Source organism: Gambusia affinis, linkage group LG12 (genome assembly GCF_019740435.1).
Source record: "Gambusia affinis linkage group LG12, SWU_Gaff_1.0, whole genome shotgun sequence".
NCBI classification, from domain to species: Eukaryota; Metazoa; Chordata; class Actinopteri; order Cyprinodontiformes; family Poeciliidae; genus Gambusia; species Gambusia affinis.
Genome location: NC_057879.1, coordinates 24,548,315 through 24,572,999, shown reverse-complemented (window position 1 = coordinate 24,572,999; position 24,685 = coordinate 24,548,315). Strand labels below are relative to the sequence as shown.

Below are 24,685 nucleotides of genomic sequence, written 5' to 3'. Positions count from 1 at the left end.
AAATGAAGGCAAATACAGTCCTGTTAATTGATTTTGTGAATCGCTGTAACCAGGAGAAAATGTATCTCAAAGGTTTTCCGCAAAACCTTCCACTCTTCTGTTGGGCAGTAAATAATAGCACATTAACTCTGTACCAAATATAAACACTCCCAGAATCCATACCCATATTTCCCAGACAATCATTGCAGCAAACACAGATTTGTGTTTACTGAAACCATCTGGAAAATCCCGTTCTAACTGCAGACCGACAGGAAGCATGTTGGAGGCTCTGACCTGTCGATGATGCCGCACATGTCGATCTGGAGTTGGCTGTAGTTTCCCAGAAGCCTTTGCTGCACCATGATGAGGTCGACTGGCTGGTTGTCCAAAGCGAGGAGACGCATGCAGCCCTGGAAAGTGTCGTGAGGGTTTTTACATTCCTGATTATAATCTTCAGCAGGACAACCTTGAAAAAGCAGCAGAGAGGAGATTAAAATGCAGCAGGACAGATTATATTAATGAAACTTACTGAGAAAAAATACCAGGTAAAATTATATATAAAACTAACATGGAATTAAATTGATAGACATGCTATAAGTTAGAGTAACCCTCTGATTTGTGGTGAGTTGGTTCTTATCATGTTGAAGTCGATACCTTTCTAACAAGAGGAACTACTTTTTTCTTCTGCAGTCCATATTTAATGGACTGCAGAAGGAAAATTACAATCGCACATGCAGATTGTGAATCTGCATGTGCGAAATGATGAAGAGCTCTAAGGCAGATATAAGAATATGTCTGGACTAGAATCTTGCTTAGTGGGCAAAAACAGGACGGCCGTTTAGGCGGTGAAAAATGAAACAATGGGAGAACAGAGCGAACAAAAGGGTGGAATATGATAACAGGAAGGAAGCAGGAGAAAGAAAATTAGCTTAAAATTAAGAAAAGGAAGATTAAAAGGGAGAAAAATTAGGTAATCCTTTAACTTTACTAACTGTAAAAAGGCTACCAGAGGAAGAGTATCAGATATTCACAAACAATCAGTTCTTGAGCCCAAACCTTTGGGCTAAAGACACCAAGTAACAAGCACTGATATCCAAACCTAATCTTAATGTCACAAAAAATTATATTTTTTTTTCTACAAAACATTAGTATTTTAAAGGTGATCTTCACTTGTTTATATTTTTATCTTTGTATGTGAAAATGAATGTTTCCATTTGTGTTTGACTTACCTGAACACAATCTAATAATCAATTCTATTCTACTGTAAGGAACATCAGAAATATGAGCCTGGATTTAAGAGTGAAATATAAACAGCAGCAGGATTCAGGTTTGGGTTTGATCGGTTCCCGCAGTGTTTCACATTTACCTCCAAAGAAGATCTGGTTTGACACCAAGACAGGAAACGTGGGAGACGCGTGAGCGACGCCAGTTTCCTGTTTGTCCACAGACACAGTGAGGCGGCCGGGCCTGGAGGTCAGATCCACCGAATGCCACTGACCATCATTCAACCCAGATCCTAGGAAAAATACACAAGGGCAAATATCGATTATATGGATTTTAAATGCAAGAACACAAAACCTTACGCTGTTTTTTTCCCCTAGTTTCTCCTGGGGGAAATAAGACAAAACTAACTTACAAACAACTTTTCAGCAAGAAAATGAGCTTGTTTTAAGTAAATAATTCCTTAATATTGATGAAAATGTACATTATTCATTTGCAGATTTAAAAAAAAATCTGCCAGTGAAACCAGCACTTTTTCATCAAATTTACTGAATTATTCAGAGAGAGAATTATTATTCTCTCTTGTCAGTTAGTTTTCTCTTATTTCAAATGAAATAAGATGTTTTCACTGGTTTTTGCAGTGTAGATAATGTGTAAAAAGTGAAACTTGCAGCTCATTCGATTTGCCATTATTAGGTTTCCACCACTTAGCAGAGCTTGCTAATGAAAAGACTCTTGATTTACTTTTCGAAAGGAAAGTGAGCTCTGATTTTAGAGTATCTTCCTGCCAGCTGCCTGAAGTTTAGTTTTTTTAAAACTGAGATATTCAGTGATATTTTGTGTTTTTACAGTGCAGTCCAATGGCCTCACAAGAGGAAATACATGGAAGTTTGTGGTTGTAAAGTGAGAAAATGTGAAAAAGTTGATGCATCCTGCAGACTGACCGGCGCTGAGCTCCAGCAGCACTCTGCCTCCTCTCTGGATCTGCAGGCAGAGTCTCGCCTCTGCCAGGTACAGCCACACCTCGCCTCCTTGCCTTGGGAGGTCAAAGGTGAGCAGAAGCCCAGCCTTGTTCCACGTCCTGAACTGAAACCCTACGGACATCCCAGATGAAGTGGGCGGCATCGTCCACGGCAACCGGAGGAAGCTGTGGGGTCCCGGGAACGTCGCGGCAACGTGAACTGGCTCGGCACAAGAAAAGGTCACGTTGCCCTGACAGTGAAGAGTAAAAACTGATTACTGAAGGGATAAAACAACAGAAAACATGAATATTAATCAGCTGCAGGGGGCGTGTCTCATCAGCGAGTCTCCTTGAGAACAGAAGCACAAACTGAAACGTCTCATTGGCGGCGGGGCGGAGTGTGTGGACTCGGCTGTCACTTCATTGAAGTCCATTGTTCTGAGGCGTAATGACACAGCAGCCGCCGCTAAAGCTGCAGAGGTAATATATTACTGCGCCGGCTCTCTGCTGGGAATATCACCCGGCTATCTTTATAATGCTCTGGAAGCAGAGATGACATCTAAAAGCCCTTTGTAGAGCTGTTAAAGTGATATATGGACACATGTGCTGCAGAATGCATCATCACGGCAAAATATAAAGTAAAAATTGGACCATAAAAACCCGGCGAAGCTACTCAGAATGGCATGCACTTCTGCATGCTAGCACCTATGAGGGTTCTGCATTAGAGGCGTGTTTTAAATTAGGCAGTAACTGAGTTAACACGCCATCACTGAGAGAGCAACAGCTTCTGTCAGGAATAATGCCGCTCTGCACTTTGAAAGGAAAAGCAGCTCACACCTACTGCTGCTCCTCCCTGTGTTTCTGCCATTAACACAGAAACAGAGAGTTTGAACCCGCTAACAGCTGCACTGTAAAACATTTGAAGGTGGTTTAACTTGAAAGTGAAGGTGTTGTCTTGGAAATGCACATAAAGTCAACAGAAAAATGTTGGTTTTAACTCAGAAATGAGTTAATAAATTTGATTTAACTACAAGGCAAGTCGTGTAAACATTGTTTTTTTTTTTAGTTCTGGTGGCTCATGTCCACTGGAATAGACATGGTACATTTCTGGGTTTAAACTAATAAACATGAATGATTCTTCCATTACAAATATGTGGAAAACTTTGTCTATATTCCACTATGTTGAAAAATCACAATCTCACAATTGTAATGTTTTCATAAAATAACAAATTAGATGTTAATAAGTTAGGCTGCACAGTGGCGCAGTTGGTAGAGCTGTTGCCTTGCAGCAAGAAGGTCCTGGGTTCGATTCCCGGCCCGGGGATCTTTCTGCATGGAGTTTGCATGTTCTCCCTGTGCATGGTGGGTTCTCTCCGGGTTCTCTGGCTTCCTCCCACAGTCCAAAAACATGACTGTCAGGTTAATTGGTTTCTCTAAATTCTCCCTAGGTGTGTGTGTGCGTGGTTGTTTGTCTTGTAAGTCTTTGTGTTGCCCTGCGACAGACCGGCGACCTGTCCAGGGTGAACCCCGCCTCTCGCCCGGAACGCAGCTGGAGAGGAACCAGCAACCCTCCTGACCCCATTTAGGGAAGAAGGGTGTAAAGAAAATGGATGGATGTTAATAAGTTTGTTCAAGTCACTAGAAATCATGTCATTCCATCATCCTCCTAGCACTTCCTGTTTCTTCTTCGTCTTTCCGGCCAGTAGTAACATCTGGTTTTTGATCATGTGACTTGTATGATTTGAAGAAAGTGTTTCCATTGTTGTTTTGTGAAACATACAAATTTTGCAAAGGACGAGAAACTACCTCATCCTAACACTAACTTAAAAACCTTCATTTGTTCAACTCCTGGAGATTTGAAAAAGTTAACACAACTTACTGCTGTGAGTGTATCTTTCAAAAAGACAAACATTTAAGATAAAAATCTGAAACTGAAACAAAAGTTAGATGCAGCTCAAATGTTTAACAGAGTGCCGTTGTTCCTGAAAATATCTGGACATCCGTTGATGTCGAGTTTTTCTTTTAGCTGAAAACAACTGAAGGAACACGCAGCACCTCGTTTCATGTGCTGACTCTGTGAAGAGTCATTTTCAGTCTGTATTATTTATTTTTCAGAAGGTTCGGTTGCTGCGATTGCCTTCACTGTCTGATATGAAAGCTCAGCGCTCAGGGAATTGAGGAGATGAACATCAAAGCTGATGGTTTATATGTGATGTGTCCGCCTCACAACAGAGAAATAAAACTTTATCTCCTTCGAAAGATGATCTGGATTAATCACTGCAAAAACACAAAATCTTATCAAGTCATTTTTGTCTAAATTCAAGTGCAAATATCTTAGTGCACTTGAAATAAGACAAAACTAACTTACAAGTAGGGCTGTTGTAAATTATTATTTTAGGACCGAATGTAAAAATGTTACATTATGCTAGTACCACTTAGCTTTCGTCAACAACTCATAGGCGTTGCGTAACACAAATAATCACAGAGTCGGAACCTGGTGCGCTAAAAAATAAAACATAATTTAACGAGGCTTCGAGGCAGGTAATTTTCCTCGAGGAATTTTAATAATCGAAGTACTTGAATCATTTGAGGAATCGTTATAGCTCTAATCTGTTAGAAATAAGAGCTTGTTTTAAGTCAATATTTCCTTAATATTAATAAAAAAAGTACTTGTTGCACTGGCAGATTATTTCACCAAAAATTCTTGGTATTATTTAGTGTTTTTGCAGTGAAGATGTCAGCAAACTTGACTAACTTTGTAACACTTTTACATGTAATTGAGTATTTTTTTATGTTGTGACACTAGGGTTAGTAAATCTTCAAGGTTTTTCATGTCAATAATCCAAACTTTTCCACAATTCTAGACTCCTTTATACAAAATTACATTAATTAATAAAATAATTTTCTCCAACATCTGTAAGATTCCAGTTTTTAGTTATTTTAAAGTTTTAAGATATATTTATAACATAGCTGTTTTCAGTGTTATTCCATTATTTTCCATTATTTCCAAATTATCTTTAGATAAAAAAGTTATCTAGTGATGTTGTGATAGTTTTCTGATGGGAAATGCTTTGATTATAAGTTAATAAATTTCAATCTTTTCAAATTAGTCCCTCACTTTCTCTATCTTTTGGGCTGGTTCATCCATTTTTGTGGTCCTACAGAACTGTCAAAGAAAAAATTAACCAACTAAACTGACTAGAATAAACAAATTGTTCATTTTTACCACAAAAGTATATTTCAGTTTTGGTCACAAACTCCCAATTTAAGCAAAAAGGTAAAATAAAAACAGAACAAATATGAGATCCTCTGCAGCAGCGAATGGACTCGATCTGTAACCTTTGGTTTTCGAAAAAAAAGTGACTAGAAGAATTAAATGAAGGTCAGCCTGATGGAAACATTGATGTGTGAAGGGTTAAAATAAAATAAAATAGGAGATTTTTTTAAATAAAGTTTATTTTATAATGAACACTATACATGTTGTACTGATTTTTATGAAATTCAAACTATGAATTAGGAGAGAGGGATTTATTTTTAAAAAACAGCAACAAATGTCAGGACAAATATTGAAAAAAATTGTACTTCAGTTCGAGGGATTCAGGTGTAGAATAATTCTGAGGAGTTAAAACTGTTTTTCATTCTTCAAATTATAAAAAAAAGTTATAGAAATAAATACTTAAACAAATGCAATAAGGTTTGTTGGTTTTCTTTCAGGAGTTTGTCTGCAGATTCAGCTGGAATTTCTTGAGATGTTTTAGAAAATATACAGTAGAGATTCTGGTGCTTTATGTAAAAAAAGTAAAATAATAAGTTTGTGTCTATCTTCATTTTTTTCAGTGCACACTTTGTGTTCTTGTCACTGGCAGGAATTTAAGTATTGTTTATCTCAGGGGTCTCAAACTCCAGTCCTCCAGTCGCTGTCCTGCAGCTTTTAGATCAGCCACAGGTACAAAGCGCTGGAAGGAAATGGCTTCATTACTTCCTCCTTGTGTAGATCAGTTCTCCAGAACCTTTATGACCTAATTATTCTATTCAGGTGCTGCAGCAGAGACACATCTAAACGTTGCAGGACAGAGGGCCTCCAGGACTGGAGTTTGACTCCCCTGGTTTATCTGTTTCTATACTAGCTCTGTCTTGTATTTTTTTTCAGCATTGTTTTCTGTATTTTTGAAAAATAAATAAACGTAAACTTTACTTACCTTTATGCTAACCTGATGGTCGTTGTTTTTAGCTAGTTCTGTTACGTTAACACCGTTGTACATCAAGTTTTCCAGGCAGCCTTGGAAGTTTTTCCTGGCGGCGCCTGGATTCTGCGACGCTCCTACAATCAGCTGAACATAATATGGATTTAGTGAGTTTAAATCAGGTTTATGTGGATGTTTCCTGGTCCCTACGCACCAGTTTGACATCCCAGAGGCTGAACTCTTCAGCGGTTTGGACCGTCTGTGTGTGTTTGTCCACAGTGAGGTTGAGTTGGGAGTTACTCTGTCTCAGGATGACGAGGTGCCAGTGCTGGTCGTCCAGCAGGCTGCCGAGGAACGTCAGCCGACGGGGATCAGAGGACGAAGAGGTGGCTGGAAAAAACAGAACACCAAAAAATAAGATAGAAACCACGCGGTGAGGAGAATGTGGGAAAGCCAAACTATGAGCCACATCACTGACAACTGAAGCTTTTTATTTATTTTACTTAAATTTTTACAGTCTGACAATTTAAAGTCAAATTGTAGCTTCTGAGAACAAGTTTCACTCTTTTCACTGTAAGTAAATTAAAAGTTAGTTGCGCTAACTCTAAAGCTTTAATTATAACATTAATTCCACTAAAGCAGGGGAGTCAAGCTCCAGTCCTGGAGGTCCGCTGTCCTGCAACGTTTAGATGTGCCTCTGCTGCAAAACCTGTAGATGAATATAAATGTCTAACTACTTGAAGGATTCTTAACAGTCAAAAAACGAAACTACAACATAAATATCAAACTTTATTCAATTGACATGTTAGAAAACAGCAAAGTAAATTAATGCTTTAGAAACTAAATTTGGGGAAGCTAAGTGTGCTAAACATTAGAATTAGCAAAGGTGCTATAAGAAATATTAGCTTCGCTATTAGCACGTCACCACTAACTGTAACTCTTATTGTAAATGCTGACCTTAGCTGTTAAAAATAAAAATGACTTATTTTTATGGTTTTTTTGAAATAAATTTTCATTATTTTATTGATTGAAAAAGTTAAAAATATTAGCATTAACGTCTTTTGAATGAAAATTTGCTTGAGAAGCTTAACTGAAAAAGTCTTGTTACATAATAAATAATTCTATTCTTACTCGAGCGTGTGAAACCAAACTCAAATTCTGATTTATTTTTATGTTTTGATCCACTTTTTCTCGTGTTATTTTGTCCTCTTAAGCATAACGGTAAAAATTATAACTTTACATTTTTGGGTTTTTTTTTTTTAGATTTTCTTCCAGGTTTGTTGTTTGGATGTGTAGTTTTTATCCTCTGGTCCTTTTATGTAACATGTTTTCTGTCTGAGATAGAGGTAACCTGATCTCCTTGTGTGTTTTCATCCTCGTTATTTGACCTGTTCATCTGCTGCTCTCTCACAATCTGACCAACAAAAAAATCCTTCAAGATAAATAAAAAAACTCTTCTTTTCTCTGCGTAGAGCAGGGAGGGTCACTGCAAGGCCGTCTCATTAGAAACCCATAAGTACATCTGCATACTTGTCTGGAAGCCGAAGCCAAATATGTGAATACAAAGGAACATGGTGAGACATCATTAATGATGAATGAGCAGCAGCCGGTCTTAATAAGTGGATCTCCACTTGGGATGTGAGAGAAAACTTCGCGGTTCTGCTGAGAGAAGAAACCGGCGAGAAGGCGCATTAAAAATGCATCGTGCATTCTTCGGTGGGGGAGGCAATCCCAACGTCAGAGACGGAGAAGAAAGAGAGAGAAAGAGATGAGCCGGCAGCTCGAAGGATGACGGACAAATGCACCTTTGATATTTGAGCTCACTCCACGAGAGGATAGATTTTCCTCAGAAAAACAACTTCATCCAGACAGACAAAGTTATGATTTTCACCTCATGATAGAGAGGAACCTCTGTACTGTCAGAGCATCTATTGTGATGATTTATTTGATTTCAGTGCGGATGAGCAGAAGGAGACAAAAGCAATCAATATGAGAGGAAAGACAAAACAAATTAGATATCTTCTCTGGCATTGATTAATAGGACAATTAATATGCTGCAGGTTTTTGAAGAGGAAAACCTCCCTGGATGGATGTTTCATCAAATGGATGATTTGATTACTTCATAAGTGAATAAGGGAAAGACAGAGATCGAGCTCACATATTAAATTTTCAAACTGAGAAAATTTCCCTAATGATAAAACTGAATATGAATGCTGGGATCTTTTTCAGACGTCAAAATTCAGCAGTTTTAACTCGTTTTGAGGAGTCCTGATTGGTCAAGCAGAAAATCAACCAAACTATTATAATTTAGCAGAATCTTAATCTCAAATGAGCCGTGTGCAAACAGGATTATAACACTTGCATGCAGAGTTATGCAAGAATGAATAAAAATTAAATAAATCTGTTTTTAATGCTTCTCAAAACAGGTTATGTTCTCTTCAGTGCGTATCGTAGTTTTAAGTCAGGTCCATTTGTTTGTTTTAATCGGATGCAAAATCTGTGGATGAAGCTAAAAATTAGGGTGATCAGACAACAAGGATTTAGAGTTTATCATCAAAGATAAAGTATATAAATAAATACTTTTTTATCAAACAATATACAAAATACACATATTTGTTTAAGTTGACAGTCCATTTATATTAATTTTTAACTCTTGGCCAAAATTGGAATCGGTGTACCCCTACTTTCAGCAATTACTCTGTAGAAGAACTGATTGTCATGAAAAGAACAAAACATATATGTAACATTTATTGAAGAAGTACTTTAATATGTTCTGAGTATTTCTACATATTCGACAGAACCAGGGTTCCTGCAGATTTTACAGGATCAAGTTTAAGACTTTTTATGAAAATTATAAATGATATGACTTGTATCATGACAAAAACTCACTAAAGAAAATCTCAGACAGAAACTGACAATTTTTATTTTTGTTTGTGTCTTAAGAAATACCTTGTGTGTTTTTAGGAATGATTCTTATAGTAATGTCTGCTGTGGACTCTACTACAGTAGAGACTAACGGGGACCCTTAGATAAACAAAAACACATGTAATTGAGGCTTTTTGATGAAAACGAACAATGAAAATCATTTTAATAAAGATATGCTACTTGTTGAAACTCCCTGATTTACTGACAAAGTCCTTCAGAAAGTGCAGGACTCAAGATCATTCCTGTCTTCGTTTGAAAACTGAATGTTTACTTTTAAAATCTGAATCCATTGTAATGAATCTCCAAAGTAATTTTGGATTAAGTGAAAGTATAAGTGCTTTTCAGATTGAATGCTGATCTGAAGGACATTAGGATAGACTGCGCTGTCTCATTGTTACAGTCGATGCTGTTTGTTTTGTCTTCGAGGGAAAATCTCTTCATCGTATCTCTTCTGCCTTCCATTAAAACGCCCCTAAATCTGATTGCTCTTATCGGGAAAACCGCTTGGTGTTACATCGCTTCACCGGCTGACTCTCGTAAAGCTCAACCTCCGTCAAAGACGGCCTGTAACGATTCAATTCGGATCACACAGCGGGAGGCTTGCAGCTGGATCCGTTTCTTTTTATTCCCCGATAGAAAGGACTCACTTCTTTTTTTGAAAAGAAGGATAAGATTCAGCTTGACAAGGTTGAATAATAATAATTATAATACATGTCCTAAAGCTGAAAACGAACAAATGAACCTAAAATAACAGGGTGGGAACTGAGATAACTTCAGATGACAGAAAGGCTCTGTGAGATATTTGCTTCTGCTCCAAATGAATCAGCTCTGAAGTTTGTAATTGGTGCTCTTGGTGCCGCCGTTATTCAGGATCATGTTGCAGTTTCTGGGCTGTTGCTCAGTGTTGCCTCATAAAGAGAGGAGCGGGATCTGAAGTGAACGGTGGGAGGAGAAAGAGGCCTGAATGTGCTGGCGCTGCAGAGAACAGCAGGCATGAACTCAGGGTCGGCAGATGACCTGAATTATGAGCAACACCGTAACACGGGCGATAAATAAAGCAGGTAATGTGAAGCAGAGAGCTGAAAGATGTACAAAAAGCTTTGAGCTGCTTCTGAGAAGCAATGAGAGAAGAAAAAAAAACCAAAAAATGAAAATAAGATAAGATAAGAGTTTAATGGGCTGAGAGTTTTATGATGGAGCATCAGAAAATAAAGTCACAATGTTACGAGAATAAAAGTCGTACAATAGTGAATCAAAATAATATGAGAATAAATCTGTAATGACACAAGAAAAAGTTATAATAATACAAGAGTAACGTTATATTGTGAGAAAAATGTCATATAACGTCATTCGAATAAAGTTATAACATTACAAGAAAAATTTAATAATATTGTCAGAAAAACAATTGTAAAAGAATTAGGTCAAATATTACAGTCGCATTATAGAAAGTCCAAAATCATGAAAAAAGGTCTTTATATTGTGAGCAAATTGTACGAGAATTAAGTCAAAATATTACAAAAATAAATGTTACAAGAAAAACGTGATTATGAGAAAAAAGTCATAATATTGTGAGGAAAAAATAATAATATAACAAGAATAAAAGTGGACTATCATACGTTGAAATATTACAAGAAAAGAGTAAAAATTGTGAGAAAATGTTTAAGAAAATTAGGTCCAAATAATAAAAGGATAAAGACACAATATTAGATGAATAAAGTCGCATGATAGATTGTGAGAAAGTAGTACAAGAATTGTCAAAATTCAATCCAAATTGAAAAAGATTTTATTGATCCCAAAGGGAAATACAAGAAAAAAAATGTCAGAATATTATGAGAACAATGTTGTACAAGAATAAAGTCGATATATTATAAAGTTGTAAAAAAAAAAAAAAAAAAAAAAAACGCAGCTAGAAATGAATCAGAGGAAAAACGTTCCTCCATCCTGAACCATCTGTGTTAGATATTTAGATATGTGAAAAGAAAAAATAAAATGTAACAGCAGGAAACCATTTAAAAGAAGAAACACTCCAGAGTTTGATGTTTAATATGAGAGATAACCTCATAAGGTTTCGCTGCCTGCTGAATGTTTTTAATTTGAGGAGAAGGTAAAAAAAAAAAAAGCCGACGACTGAATAAAAACCCACAAAAGACTTTTTTTTCTTTTTATTTGTTGGATGGACCAAAACTTGAACATTTATTTATCTGGTAATTATTTTCTAACTCTAATAGATGGATGTAGAAAAATCTATGTTTCATCCCAAGGCTATGCAGTTCATCTTCCTAATTGGACAGGTTTCCAAGGTGATCTACTCGTTACAGAAACAGAGACTTTCCAAAAAAGTACCTGGGTCATTTTTTTTTTAAAGGTGACACAAATGCAGGGGATAAAGGTCCTACAGAGAGCGCTCAAGGTGACATAAATGAGTTATTTCCACAATGTCAGAACCTTTGTTTAGAAACTTTTATGTCTTTTTAGATGCTTCATGGCGCTTGAAAGTGTAAAAACAAAAAAGAAAAAATGAAGAAGCTGAGCAAAAACAACGCTTGGAAGATGAAAATGAATGTTAATGCCAGTTGGAAACTGGTTTAAACTCAAAATGTCCGCCGCTCATATAAACAAACGGTTTTGTACAGGCAGAGCAGAAAGTCTTGGTGAGTCCAGACGTAACACATGGTGCCACGAACCAGAACCATCCATCATGGCAGTAACGAGACGCCGATGCAGCCGCCAAGAGAGAGCCGGGAATTAACCAATCAGAGGCCAGCATGTGAGCTGGCAGGCCGTAACTCTCACTAAAAACTACATCACAGGATCTCGTTCTGCTTTTTCCACGGACCTCTGTGACGATGAATCAAACAATAGATCTGCCTTTCAGGGATAAACTGTTTTTTTCCTGATGATTCAAAAGAGCCCAAGCTGTTTTCTTTTTTTTTACAGACTCACTTTCCTTCTGTTATAGACTTATATTTTAAAGTTTTTCAGCTTGTTTTATTTTGGTTTCTAGTATAAACGCAGTCTGTGTATTTTTATAACAAATGCCTGAATCTATTTGTTTCAGATATGGTCTCAATCTGGACCTGAAAGTCCAGTTTCTTCCTGGATCAGGTAAATATTTATTTACCTTTAGCAAGATTTTTCAGCATCTTGCTAAATTATACATATAGTACCTCTTTAGCTGCTCTAACCTCAAACTTTAGAGTGGCATATTGGTGTTTTACCTGGTTGTCCAACATAAAACAGCGCATAAATGCTATTCTTTAAGTAAACTTAAAAAATAGCATTTATGTCAAAAATAGTTATTTTGTGTTAGCTGTATTACATTCTGTAGTATTACTACTGAAAAGAATAAAATATGTGAAATACTTAATTTTTCATTAACAGAAAGATAATCATACAGAAGTGCTCTCTGCAGTTGCTCTTAAATCAATGTTAAAACTTCACTTCAGAAAGTGTGTTAACTAAAGACATCCCTCAAAACCAACCTTGCTTATTGACATGTTTTTTTCCAATTTTGCTCCATTATTTTCAACTTTTCTGTCATCATCACATCCTTGCTTTCAGAGAAAATCAGTAATGTTTGGTTGAGAAGTTGACGCTGCTCCGTCATGCAGCTATTAAGGCAAAATTTATATTCCAAAACAGAACCACCTAAAGTGTACTCTTCATTCTTTCCTGTTCTGGTATGGTCCCCCCACCTTTATTTCTATATGAACTGGCTCCACTTAAGGATGACCAGTGATGCCCTCCACTGGATGGCGGCCAGACTACAACATTAAAAGAAGTGGATGTTACTAGTTAATCAAATTGAACTCATTTTAATCTAATAAACTATTAATCAACAGTCGTAAGTGGATTAATGGTTTTCATCCATAGTTCTAACCCATCTCACTGTAGTCCTGGCTGGTCAAATACTTTATATGGATCGTTGTGTTTTAATTCCTAGCAATAAAATGTCTAATATTTTGGCATGATAGAAAAAGTGCTGAGGTATTCCTTTTAGCTCACCAACTTTGACAGCATGATGATCGCAAATAGCTGATTCTGTCTTTGTTTCTGTAAGGGCGAACCCAACAACACACAGAGGAAATCTTTCTCTGGAGGAAAACGGCTTCATGTTCTCTGCCTTTATTCCTTCCTCTCTGTTTCTCTGGTTTCTTTTCAGGTGTTAACAACTTGATTACTTTCTGCTCAGATGGTCTGGCTGCTAATTGGATTCCTGTGGTTTCAAACCGACCAATCGCCAGAGAGAGCCGTCAGTCAAACGAGAACACCTGAGGAGCTCTGGCCGTCTCACTGGGTCCTGTTTGTGTGAGCGGTTGATGCATTGGCTGCTAATTAGCCTCCAAGAACGTTAAAGTATGCTCTGTTCCGACTTGGCTGAATGCATTTTTGGGCTTATTTTTGTTATAAATAGTAATGTATTTTCTGGACTATTAGTCACCCTAGAATTAGTTGCATATGTCAAAAAATTATTATGAAGAGGAAAAAACGTGTAACTTGTAGGACCAGCCAAACGACATAGTGTGGAAAATACTGTAAAAAAATATTTACAACTTTCTTTAAATATTTTTTTGTGTGTGTTTTCCTTCAGAAAATCTGTCTTGTTTTTCAATTACTATTATAAAATGTAACCTAAAAATGTTATTTGCCAGGCTCCTCAGTCTGATTACCTGCCTGGCAACGAGCGTAGCCAGCGTAGCCAGCGTAGCCAGCGTAGCCAGCGTAGCCAGCGTAGCCAGCGTAGCCAGCGTAGCCAGCGTAGCCAGCGTAGCCAGCGAGCATGAAATAAAAACGTTTCTGAGAAGAAAAAAGCAGAAGGACACCTAGCAATTCACGAGACTCTAAAACTGGAAAGCATGAGTATTTATGCTTAAAGAGTGTAGGAATTATTTAGTAGTGAATAAAAGTATTACAAAACACTCTAAAAGTTGATATTTTTTACATATTTTGTAGCATTATCTTTGGATTTTTGTAAAGGAGGATCCCAGTTAGAAGCTAATGCTGTTTGCGGGTTTGTGGAATAAATTTTGGGAACCGCTGTCCTAAATAACAGATTTAAAACAATAGATATCGTACTTGTTAATTTATTCAATAATTTAGCAGCAAAAACAAATAAACTTTAAATTGCTAGCACTGATATTAAGTGTTTCACCTTCTCTGAGCAGCAGCTGTAGCTTCCCCCTCTCCAGCTGCAGGCTGAGGCCCGACCCTTCCCGCCCTTCGGCGTGCAGCAGCGTCCCAGAGTTCCTCAGGGTTTTGAACTTCAGGGAGATGACCTGTTTCGACCCCTGACTCGGCACCGGACCCGGTCGGTACGTCAGGCTGCTGCCGCCGTCGAAGCTCATCACATCTGAGGCTGAAAATGAAATAAGACAGAAGCATCTTGAGCTGTGAACCTCAGCCTTAACGTTTCAGCTTGTTACTGGGTTACAAATCTGTTTTCTGTTAATCAAGCACTTTCTCTGCCGGTGTCCTCTGCCGGCTGGGGATTTAGACTGAGGCCAGACGAACGGTGAGGATGGGAAAGAATGGACTGCTGTTAAAAAGAGCTGCTGAGCTCAGCATCAGTTTCCTCTTCAGTTGTACAACTAATTTCCCTTTTCTTTTTTAATGAAGTTGGCAAGTCTTTGACCTCACTTAGCTTGCAGTAATGTGCTTATTGCACTGTACAGTGCATTTCCTGCTGATTACAGAGCAGCTCCGACTGCCCGACTCATCCTTTGTGTGGAGCTGAAAACGCTGTTTCCAGCTTTCCTTATGTACAACCGAACATGTTCATCTAGCTCCTAGATAAGGATTGTGTTTTATTCAACCGCAGTAAGGCCCAACCCTGTAATTATTCAAAACAACAGATTTTTTCAAGCTGAATCTCAGTCTGTGCACTGTAAAAACACAAAATCTTACCAAGTATATTTGGTCTTGCTTTTAGTGGACTTGAAATAAGATAAAACTAACTTGCAAGCAACATTTCAGCAAAATATGGGGGCTTGTTTGGAGTCAATAAGTAATAAATATTGATGAAAAAGTCCCTGTCCCACTGGCAGATTATTTCACTTATTACATGAGAAAAATGTATTGGTATACATAAAATAATCTGCCAGTGAAACTAGTCATTTTTCTTTTCTTAATCTTAAGAAATCATTGACCTACAATGCAAAACCCCCAAACCTGACCAGGTATTTTTGATCTAGTTTCTTGTGCAAACATATCAGTTTGAATAAGACAATCATACCTGTCTTATTCAAGTAATTTCTAGTAACTCAGGAGCTTGTTTAAAGTCAATAATTCCTTAATATTGATGAAAAAAATTCTAGTTCCACTTAGTTCACAATCAACAGTCGCTGTGCGGTTACCTAGCAACGCCAGCCAAACCAGCCCGTTGCCTAGCAACCCAGTTCTAGTTCCATTGGAAGTTCATTTCACATATAACATGGAAAAACGTCTTGTAGTAGCTGAGATAATCTGTTAGTGGAACTGGTAAATCTTTTAAATTTAATCTTAAGGAATTATTTACTTACACTGCAAGAACACAACATTTTTGTGTCATTTCTCGTACAAAGACCTTAGTATATTTGAAATAAGAGAAAAGTAACAGACAAGCAAAACTGCAACATGATAACTTATCATTAAGTGAATAATGCCTTACTATTGATGAAAAAGTACTAGTTCATCTTGTGAACTAGTACTAGTTCATCAAGTGATTATTTCACTTGTAATAAGAATTTTTTTTTTTGCTTTGGGGTTGTAAACTGTTCACACAGAAGTCTCATTGAGGTTGCACTTATTTATGCAAAAATGCAAATAAAAAAAAAATTAACTGAGCAAAAATCTGATTTATAGTGGGTCTGGAGGGGGTGAACAATTTGAATATTTTTATTAGAGTATATTCATCAAAATAATTTAAGTAGTAGGTTTGAGAAAAGATTAAATAGACTGCTTCAGCATTGTACTGCCTACATGCAAACATTAGAAACATTCCAAAATTTCATATAAATTAAATGTAGTTACTTTTAGCCCTTTTTAATACTTTTTAATACCTTCTAGGAAAAACAAAGCACGCATCTGCAGATAAATGCTGCAGCTTTCCAGTGAAATTCAGCAGGCAGCGCTACAGTGTCAGCATGAGGTCTCACTCTCCCCCCTGCAGGTGCAATTCTCTCCGCCGTTCAGCGGGTGACAGAGAGGAACATCACCTCGAGTTGAGTGCTTGGCAGCAGACATAAACCTGGGGCTTTTACTACAAAGCAGGATTAAAGGCTCAGTGAAGTAACTTCATGTTCAGTGCCGGGTTGTAGTGTCATAAAAGCTGGTTTACCTCATACTTCTGCTCAAATCAAAGCTTAGGGTGGTAAACTGCTCCTGTTTCACTCATATATTTTGTATAAAATGCTAAAAGCCTTCAGAAATACTCATTTAACATGCATAAGAAAAACAATCAAACTTGATATGTGCCATTTTTTAAATATATTTATTTGCAGGTGCATGTAGTGAACATTTTTTGCAGAAAGATGCTGTCAATAGGAATAGATTGATCACTGAGCTGCTGAATGTTGTAGTAGCTGAAGTCAAGATGGTTTGAGACTCACTGTAAGGACATCCGTAGGCCTCCAGGCGCAGTCCGATCCGCCCGGCAGGATTCCAGTCCAGAGGAATGAGGCGCAGGAAGCGAGCGACTGCAGGCTGCTGCAGCTTGTACTGGACCACGCTGTCTGCATTAGAGTTACCTGGAAAAGACTGGAAACCCACACACACATACAGACACATTAAATATTTATATAATAAAAACTACATCATTAAATAAGCTTCAAATGTGACTCCTCCTGTTAATATTAAACACTGTGTTACTTTTAGATGTGTTTCTTCTGTAACAGATCTGAGTCAAATGGTTAAATTCCCTTATCAGGATGAGAGGAATGAAAACAATTCATTTGTTAGATTCAGGTTTGTTGGAGAAACGTCGCAGACATGACAAAAATTAAATGAAAAAAATTGTTTTTTTGTGAAATATAACTTAAATAATCACCATTTATTTAAAATCCAACAAACTAACAAAACTAGAGTTCTTAATTTCTGGCTTTTTTACGGCTACCTTTCCTTTAAAGGGGACCTATAGTGAAAATTCACATTTGGCATGTTTTTGTACTTCCTTTTAGGTTTCTATTGATTCTAAAAGCAGCACAAATGCTTAAGAAAGTTGCTTTTTGGCAATAAGTTTATGTTTTTGAGTGTCTGGAAAGTGAGTCATTTCAAAAACCTATTGATTGTTAAGTCACAATTGAGGGTGCTGCACCGTTACCTAGCAACCCCAGCGGAGTTCTGCCCATTTTCTAGCAACCCAAGCTGAGCTTCAGCACGTTTGGTCAGTTGGTTGTACTGCTGTATAACGGCTGATGGAAAATTTATGTGTTTTGTTACAGAAACCTGCATTCTTGTTGGTTGTGCAGGAGCCTCTACTTCTGCTTTTCAAATTTGCATAGTTATATAACTGTGCTTCAGTTTGCAGTTATTTTCATGTGTCAGTGTAAACGCTGATTTGTGGGGGCGTGGCCAGCGGCAGCTTATTGGACTTTAAAGTGACAAGATGCCCTAAATCAGCTCAAAATAGTCAGAACTGACTAGCATAAAATCTCACTATCTAAGGATGATTTTGTGCAAAAAATGTACAATACCTGTTTTGTAAAAGCCTATAGACCTAACGTGTTCAACGATGCATTATATTTCACTTTTCACATTGATTAACTACTAACATAATGCTTCTAAACACAAAGAATTATGAGCACAAGTTAGAAACTGATCTCTGAAATGACGAGCTGAATGTCTGATGGATTGCTTTCTGTCTCTTGCTTTGCTCATTCCGTCTCCTCCATCTGGAAATCTGTCCTAATTGCTCACCTCCCTTGAGGTTGACATGCAGGTTAACTATCTCCCCCACTGCTGAATACAAGCCTAAACACATAATTAACTCATTTATTCCCCTCATAATCATAACAGCAGAGTTGATTCGTCTGATAATGAAGAGAATTTTACCGCAATCGCAAATTAGTTTTTAGTTACTTCAAATCAGTTTGAGACTCAATCGACTGCTTTTTTAAATCAGCAAATAAATTAATTTGAGCCAAAAACAATCAAACTAATTTATCATTTTATGCCGACTGTGATTTAGAAAGTCTGAAAAGTGGGACTGAAGCACCAATTTTTTAAAGGTGAAATGTTTTATTTCTCCCCTTTCTTGAGTTTAATCAACTCTTGCACAATATACCGACTGACAAAAAATTTCAATGAGCGCAACGTCATAACTGTAGCCTTGGTGCAACATTAAGTAGGTTAGTTTATTTCAATATACATGTATATGACCTGATAAATGGAGTTTCACAGCCCTTGATGCACCAACTTTGTACAATTTTCAGTGGATAAAATGCTCCAATGTTTATAATTGGAATAAATATGATCTGATTGAATTGGCAGCATATTTTTGTAAATCAAATGAGTGTAAAATGTTTCAAGACATTATTTGTTGTCCATTGGTGTTATGTAAATATACGCTGAAATGATTCATTAAATGATTTAACATTCCTCAAGGCAAATCATCTGCCTCAATGCTTTGTTAAATGTATACTTTAATATATAGCAAACTGTGTTCGGGCCGGATGATTATTTGTGTTGCACAATGCTCTCACTTCTGGGAATGATTCGGTGATAAATGCTAATTCCTATTAGCATCTATGGAGAGAAATGAGGAGGGACAGAAAGAAAAGCCGCCAAGAAATAGAGAAAAAGTTTCAAAACTGATTGATCACTTTAAGCTACATTACAAAAGTTAACAATTATTTTCCAATCAGAACAGAATCTGACATGTTGCACATGGACAATGAAATACATTTTAGCTAACATTATATGCAGTTGCTGGTCAAGAACAGTAATAATTTGAAATATATATTTCATAAAAGTTTTTTCATATTTCAAACGTGAGACTGAAAGTGAAGCATAATGTTTACTAAAATCTCAATTTAAGTTTTCTTTTAAAAAGTTATGTTTCTCATCTGTTTTTAAACTTAAAACAAATTTTTCATACTTTAAACTTGAGACTAAAAGTGATGTTTGAAGCAATAAAACCTTTTTCTTCATGCCGTTCACACCCAACATTCCCATTCTTCCTCGTTCTGATTCACTCTTTCACATAAATAATCCTCCTGATTCGCTTCATGTGTTCTTAGAAAACTATTGAAAGAACAAATTATCTCTAATTTGCTCTGCAGCAGCAAATTGATGGGTAAATTAATTAAAACTTTATTAGTTTTCATGAGGTTGCAGCTAATTATGTAAACACTACATTTTATGTGCAAGAATACAAACATATACTTGCTACTTTCATATGTTTTCATATGGGAAAAACATCGGATTTCTTTCTAAATCTGCCAATGGAACGAGATTTTTTCTACAATATTAAGTAATTATTGACTTAAAACAACCTTCTATACTGTGCTGAATCTTATTTTAAGTGTACTATGACATTTGCACTAGAAACTGGACAAACATATTTGTGTTTTTGCAGTGCAGATGGTGACTGGACCTGAGCCAAACCAGCAGGTTGCAGAAATGGATTGCTGAAAATATGTCACAGAAATAAACTAAAACAGAACAGAAAATAGATGGAAATGAACTGTCGAGAAATGAAATTTTCAAAGGAAGTAATGAAGGAAATTTGAGAAAGAGGGGAGAAGTAAAACAATCAGGACTCCGCTCTCACATCCTGAGCCCTCCAGGAGGAAAGAAACAAACAGATAGAGGAGCAACAATAAAGGAAAGATGGATTGCAGCATTTTCAAACACCAACAGGCTTCCAAGGAAGGAAGAGGAGGGAGGAAGACATCCTCTAACACAGAGAGGAAAACAACATATTGCCTCCTCTGGTCCACATCCCACCATTCTGAGATCTGAAGCCCAGTAGGTAATGTGTTGTGCTTGATCCAGAGGCTCTGAAATGATTTTCCCTCCTCTGACAGACTCCCTAAGCTGACTCCTTCAGAGAAGTTCAGAGACACTTTGAAATGCGGCTGGGCTGCTGCAGAATTTATGTATAGTACCAGATCAACGTGTTTAAAGCTGGATCCCCAGCGCTGAGATTAGCCGGATTCCCTCCACACGGGAAATTGCCTCGGCTGGGCTTCTAATCAGAAAACTCCTCCGTTCAGCAGTGTGACAAATGTGGCTTCAACCTGGGTTAATGTTCATCCTCAGAGACGGGGGGTAAAAATTTAAGTTTGTTGCATTATTGGGAGTTTCTGCAGAAAACGAGACGCAGAACTCAACAAATCTCAGGCGGGCTCACTGGGCTGATGGATGCACCGCTGTGTTTTGCTACGACATCAAAGCTAGTTGGTATTCTTGGACGATAAACAGCAGCAGGGCTACAACAGAGGACATACAAGACAAGCATGACAGATGCGCCCACAAAACACAAACAAGGAGTAATGTGGCGAGAAGAAGGCAGAAACTTCACAGTCTGTGACAGGATGGAAATGATTAATCGGATTAATTGGTTATTTAAATGATCATCAAATGATTTAACAATCGATTAATCGTTAAGTGGAGTACACAAACTCAAAAAAGGCCATTTACTGAAAGAACAACATACACAGAGCAGTAATTAAGCCAAAACTGTACAAAATATTTTCATATATTACATCTAAAATAAAATAAAATCTTTGTAAATCTTTTCTTCCTAAAGTGGAAGAACTTTAACTTCACCTGGTGCAAAATATGTAAAAGAAATCTTCTATTAATCATCCAATTAGTAATCCAAAAATATTAGCACTGAAACGACTAATCAGGTTAATTGTGATTAATTGATTACTGAAGTAATCATCAAATGATTTAGTAATCATTAACTGGTTAAGATTTTGTAAGAAAATCTCATATTAAGCACATTTTACAACTCAATTACTAATATCAACAGATCGGCTCTACACTCTGTTAATGTTAAATCAAGCAGAAAGTGGTGAACTTTTCTCTTGTTGATGTTAGAAGTAATTCTTTATCTGCAAATGCATCATTGACAGGATATTGTTTCTTTATATGCAAAAAATTTTTATTTTCTATTTAAAAAGGGAACTGAATTTGAGTTTATTTGCATCTTTTCATGTATTTCTAATACTGTATACAAAACGATTAAGCAATAAAAGAAAAAATCTGCAGAACTGATATTTTATAATTAGAATAACTGATATTATACTAAGGAATAATACCAATTAAAGATGAAGAGATGTATGTGCAGAGTTGGAATACCCTGGAGGACGAGGATTCCTGTTTGTTTATGCATGCCTGGGTTGTTTCCACTGAGCCATTCCACTTGATTTATTGTGCATATGAACTTCTCTCTGCGTCTGCATTTGGGTCCTCAAATCACGTCTATATAACAATGGGAACATTTGCATGTAATTAAGCTTAGTAAGGATTAGTATGGAGCACAACGTGAACTTGAGGAAGAGAAAGAGAATTTGAATTGCTATTGGAAAAGCTTTAATAAGCTCTTTTGTACATCAGCAGCATCCTGTCTCTGGACTGACCTTTTAAGAAATTAAAAGGCCAAAGGGATACAATGCTGCTAATACACGTTTTGACTTAAAACCAACTAATAAGACCTGAAAGATCCATTCTATAATAATAACAACCAGTGCAAAGAAGCTGCCGTCCTTGTTAAGAAAACATGAGCTGACTTAGCTATTACAGTCCGGATTAAATAGTAATTTAAAAGGAACTAGTTTTGACTATTGAGAATATCTCAATGCCAAAATAATTTGAACATTCAAAAATAACTCCAAAGGATCATTTCTGAATATTTCCAAATGGCCAAGTTCACCACAAAGAAAAGAGGGAAAGTCATAAAGCTTTAAAATACGACTCTTTCACTGTTCTTTGACTTTAAGAAAACTTTTAGACATTAATGCTTTTTAAATACTACAACGTAGCAAAGGCCTTTTGTAATGGGTAAGACTGATTTCTCATGTAAATACTTTCTGAGAGGAGAATAGATTTAGGCACCAGGAATTGAAAGATTATGCTTGTGTAGAGCAAGATCTAACTAGAATCTTGTAGGGGAAAAATAAAAGTGCAAGACCAAGAATTGACCCTGGCGGGACTCCACTTGTTACGGAAACAGAAAAAGGACGTCAGAATCAAGGAATTACGATATTATTTAGCCGTGCATTAGGTATTTTAAAATAGTTTAAAAAGTGAGTGTTGTTGAGTGTGCCTGTCAACACACAACAACACACACACTCATCAATTTAGATACCAACCAATTAACTAAACAGTTATGCAAGGGAACACACAAAGTCCATGCACAAACCCCAGGCTGGGATTCGTACGCACAACCTTCTTGTTGCAAGGCAACATTGCTACCAACTGCTCCACTATGCAGCTCTGGTTTTAATAAGCATTTTCCTGATAAATAGCTATATTTGTATATGTAACAGTTTGTCTATTAACTGTGTATGGAGCATCTTTTTTCAGTTCATGTCTTATCTGATTACCTCTGAGTCTGTTTCTCTTCACTCTGTCTTCACAAAATCAAAAGGGAAAATGCAAAGCTGTGATCTGAGGCTTTGGCAAAATCGTCTCTTGAACTTAAGACGCCAGCTAAACCCTCGACAAGAATGACAGAGAGCAACAAACAAGACGTAAAAAAAGGAACAAATTGTCCCACTTGACTGCGTCTGAGTTTGTTGTGTTCAGCCAAATGTTTTGTCAGCAGACACATTACAAATTACACATTACACCTGCTGACACATTACAAATGAAAAGATAAACTCCCGATGACTGAGTTTATCTTTATGCATAGCACAGCAGATGCCAGAAAGGAAATGGAGTCTATACGAATGCAAAGCTATAAAAATAAAATCATGATTACATTCATAGTTTTTAATTAATAAAGAATAAACCAACCCCTATGCTGTCCTCCTGTCTGTACTGCTTCCAGTTGTGTCCCGTGTCGCTGAACATCAGTTGGTAAGACGTCAGCCAATCAGAGCTGCCGTAGCGACCCTGTGTGGCGACAGCTGTGATCTTGGTTCGCTCACCCAAGTCGACCTCCAGCCACTGATACCTGTCCGAACTAAGAGGAGACCAGCCTCCAGCGCCTACAGAGAGAGGGAGAAAATAGCAGGAGACGTGTGATTTATTAGGTGCATCTGCGCAGGAGGACATGAAATATGTTCGTGTAGAAAACTAAAATAATAAATCATCTGGCGCAGCCTCTCAGCTAAATTCAAACTCCTACACTACAACCAGAACAATGAAAATTGATAAAAACTTCAGCGAAAACCTTAAAATTCATTTTGTGTCTATAACAAACGATAAGTTGCGCTTTAAAACCACAACACCAACTGGAATTTGTTCCGTTTCGGTCACTGCAGCCCTGCTAACACGCTAAGTATGTGACTAGTTAGCATGTTAGCAGGAAGAAAAAAACTGTATAACATTGTACAAAAGTTGAAAGAAAATCAGGTTTCTAGATTCTTATTTTATTTTACCAAAAATGCTGGTGTCATGCTAACATGCTAGTTAGCATGCCCCTAGTTAGCACAAAATATGTTTGTGTAAAAAACTAAAACAATAAATCATGAGCCTCTCAGCTAAATTCAAACTCCTACATTGCAACCAAAACAATGAAAATTGATAAAAACTTTAGTGAAGACCTTAAAATTAATTTTTTGTATGTTACAAGTAATAAGTAGTGCTTTAAAACACGCTACGTATTAGGAACAAACACAGGCTGGAATTTGTTCCTTTTGATCGCTGCAGTTATGCTAACAGGTTAAGTATGTGACTAGTTAGTATGTTAGCAAGACACAACTAGAACTTATACAACTTTGTATACACATCTACATGAAAAATGTAACTTCTAAGAACGTACATCAATGTATTTTTATTGCTCAGTGTCAAGAAATCTTTTGTTTTGCTGTTTTGTGAACTCAAATAAATTAATTTATGTGGTACTTCATTCAGTGACCATTTTATGCGGTCAGTACCACATAAAAATAATTAACACATTTTAAAGCAGTACAGATGTTTGAATTTTCCCTCCCCAAGAGCAATCAGGTTGTATGAAGATTAATAGCTAAGCGAAACATTTTAACTTATAAACTGAGTCGAAACGTACAAGAAGCATCAAGTTAAAGGTGCTGATGTAGATCCATTTCACCAACACACTGACAGTGACCTGAAAACCTTACAGCTTGCAGCAGCTAGGTGATTTAATTTCTCATGAAAATCAATGAGAAGCATTGATTAGTTTTCCACTACATCCTAACGTGTGTATCCTTCCTCATGTTGAATCTCATTAATAAAGAAGCTGTGCTGTGATTCATGCTGACTGCTTTCATGCTGGATTTCCCAGGATGAGAAGTTTTCCCCC

The 24,685-nt window shown here is 36.9% G+C and overlaps 1 protein-coding gene across 4 annotated transcripts in view; it reads right to left on the bottom strand.

The window, feature by feature from the left end:
• Positions 1–24,685, bottom strand: part of LOC122841287 (contactin-associated protein-like 4) — a 164,160-nt gene that overhangs the window by 43,944 nt on the left and 95,531 nt on the right. For 3 of the 4 annotated variants that reach the window (XR_006372372.1, XM_044134472.1, XM_044134473.1), the window contains 8 exons: positions 23,215–23,408; positions 16,857–17,004; positions 14,423–14,626; positions 6,560–6,735; positions 6,361–6,492; positions 2,145–2,412; positions 1,346–1,495; positions 274–445 (listed from right to left, as the gene is read on the bottom strand). Coding sequence is in view for 3 of the 4 variants with exons in the window: in XM_044134472.1 (XP_043990407.1) it covers positions 274–445; positions 1,346–1,495; positions 2,145–2,412; positions 6,361–6,492; positions 6,560–6,735; positions 14,423–14,626; positions 16,857–17,004; positions 23,215–23,408 (1,444 nt within the window). In the remaining variant the exon portion in view is untranslated. Of the gene's footprint in view, positions 1–273; positions 446–1,345; positions 1,496–2,144; positions 2,413–6,360; positions 6,493–6,559; positions 6,736–14,422; positions 14,627–16,856; positions 17,005–21,555; positions 21,639–23,214; positions 23,409–24,685 lie in introns of those variants that run through there. The other variant, XM_044134474.1, reaches the window with a different exon arrangement.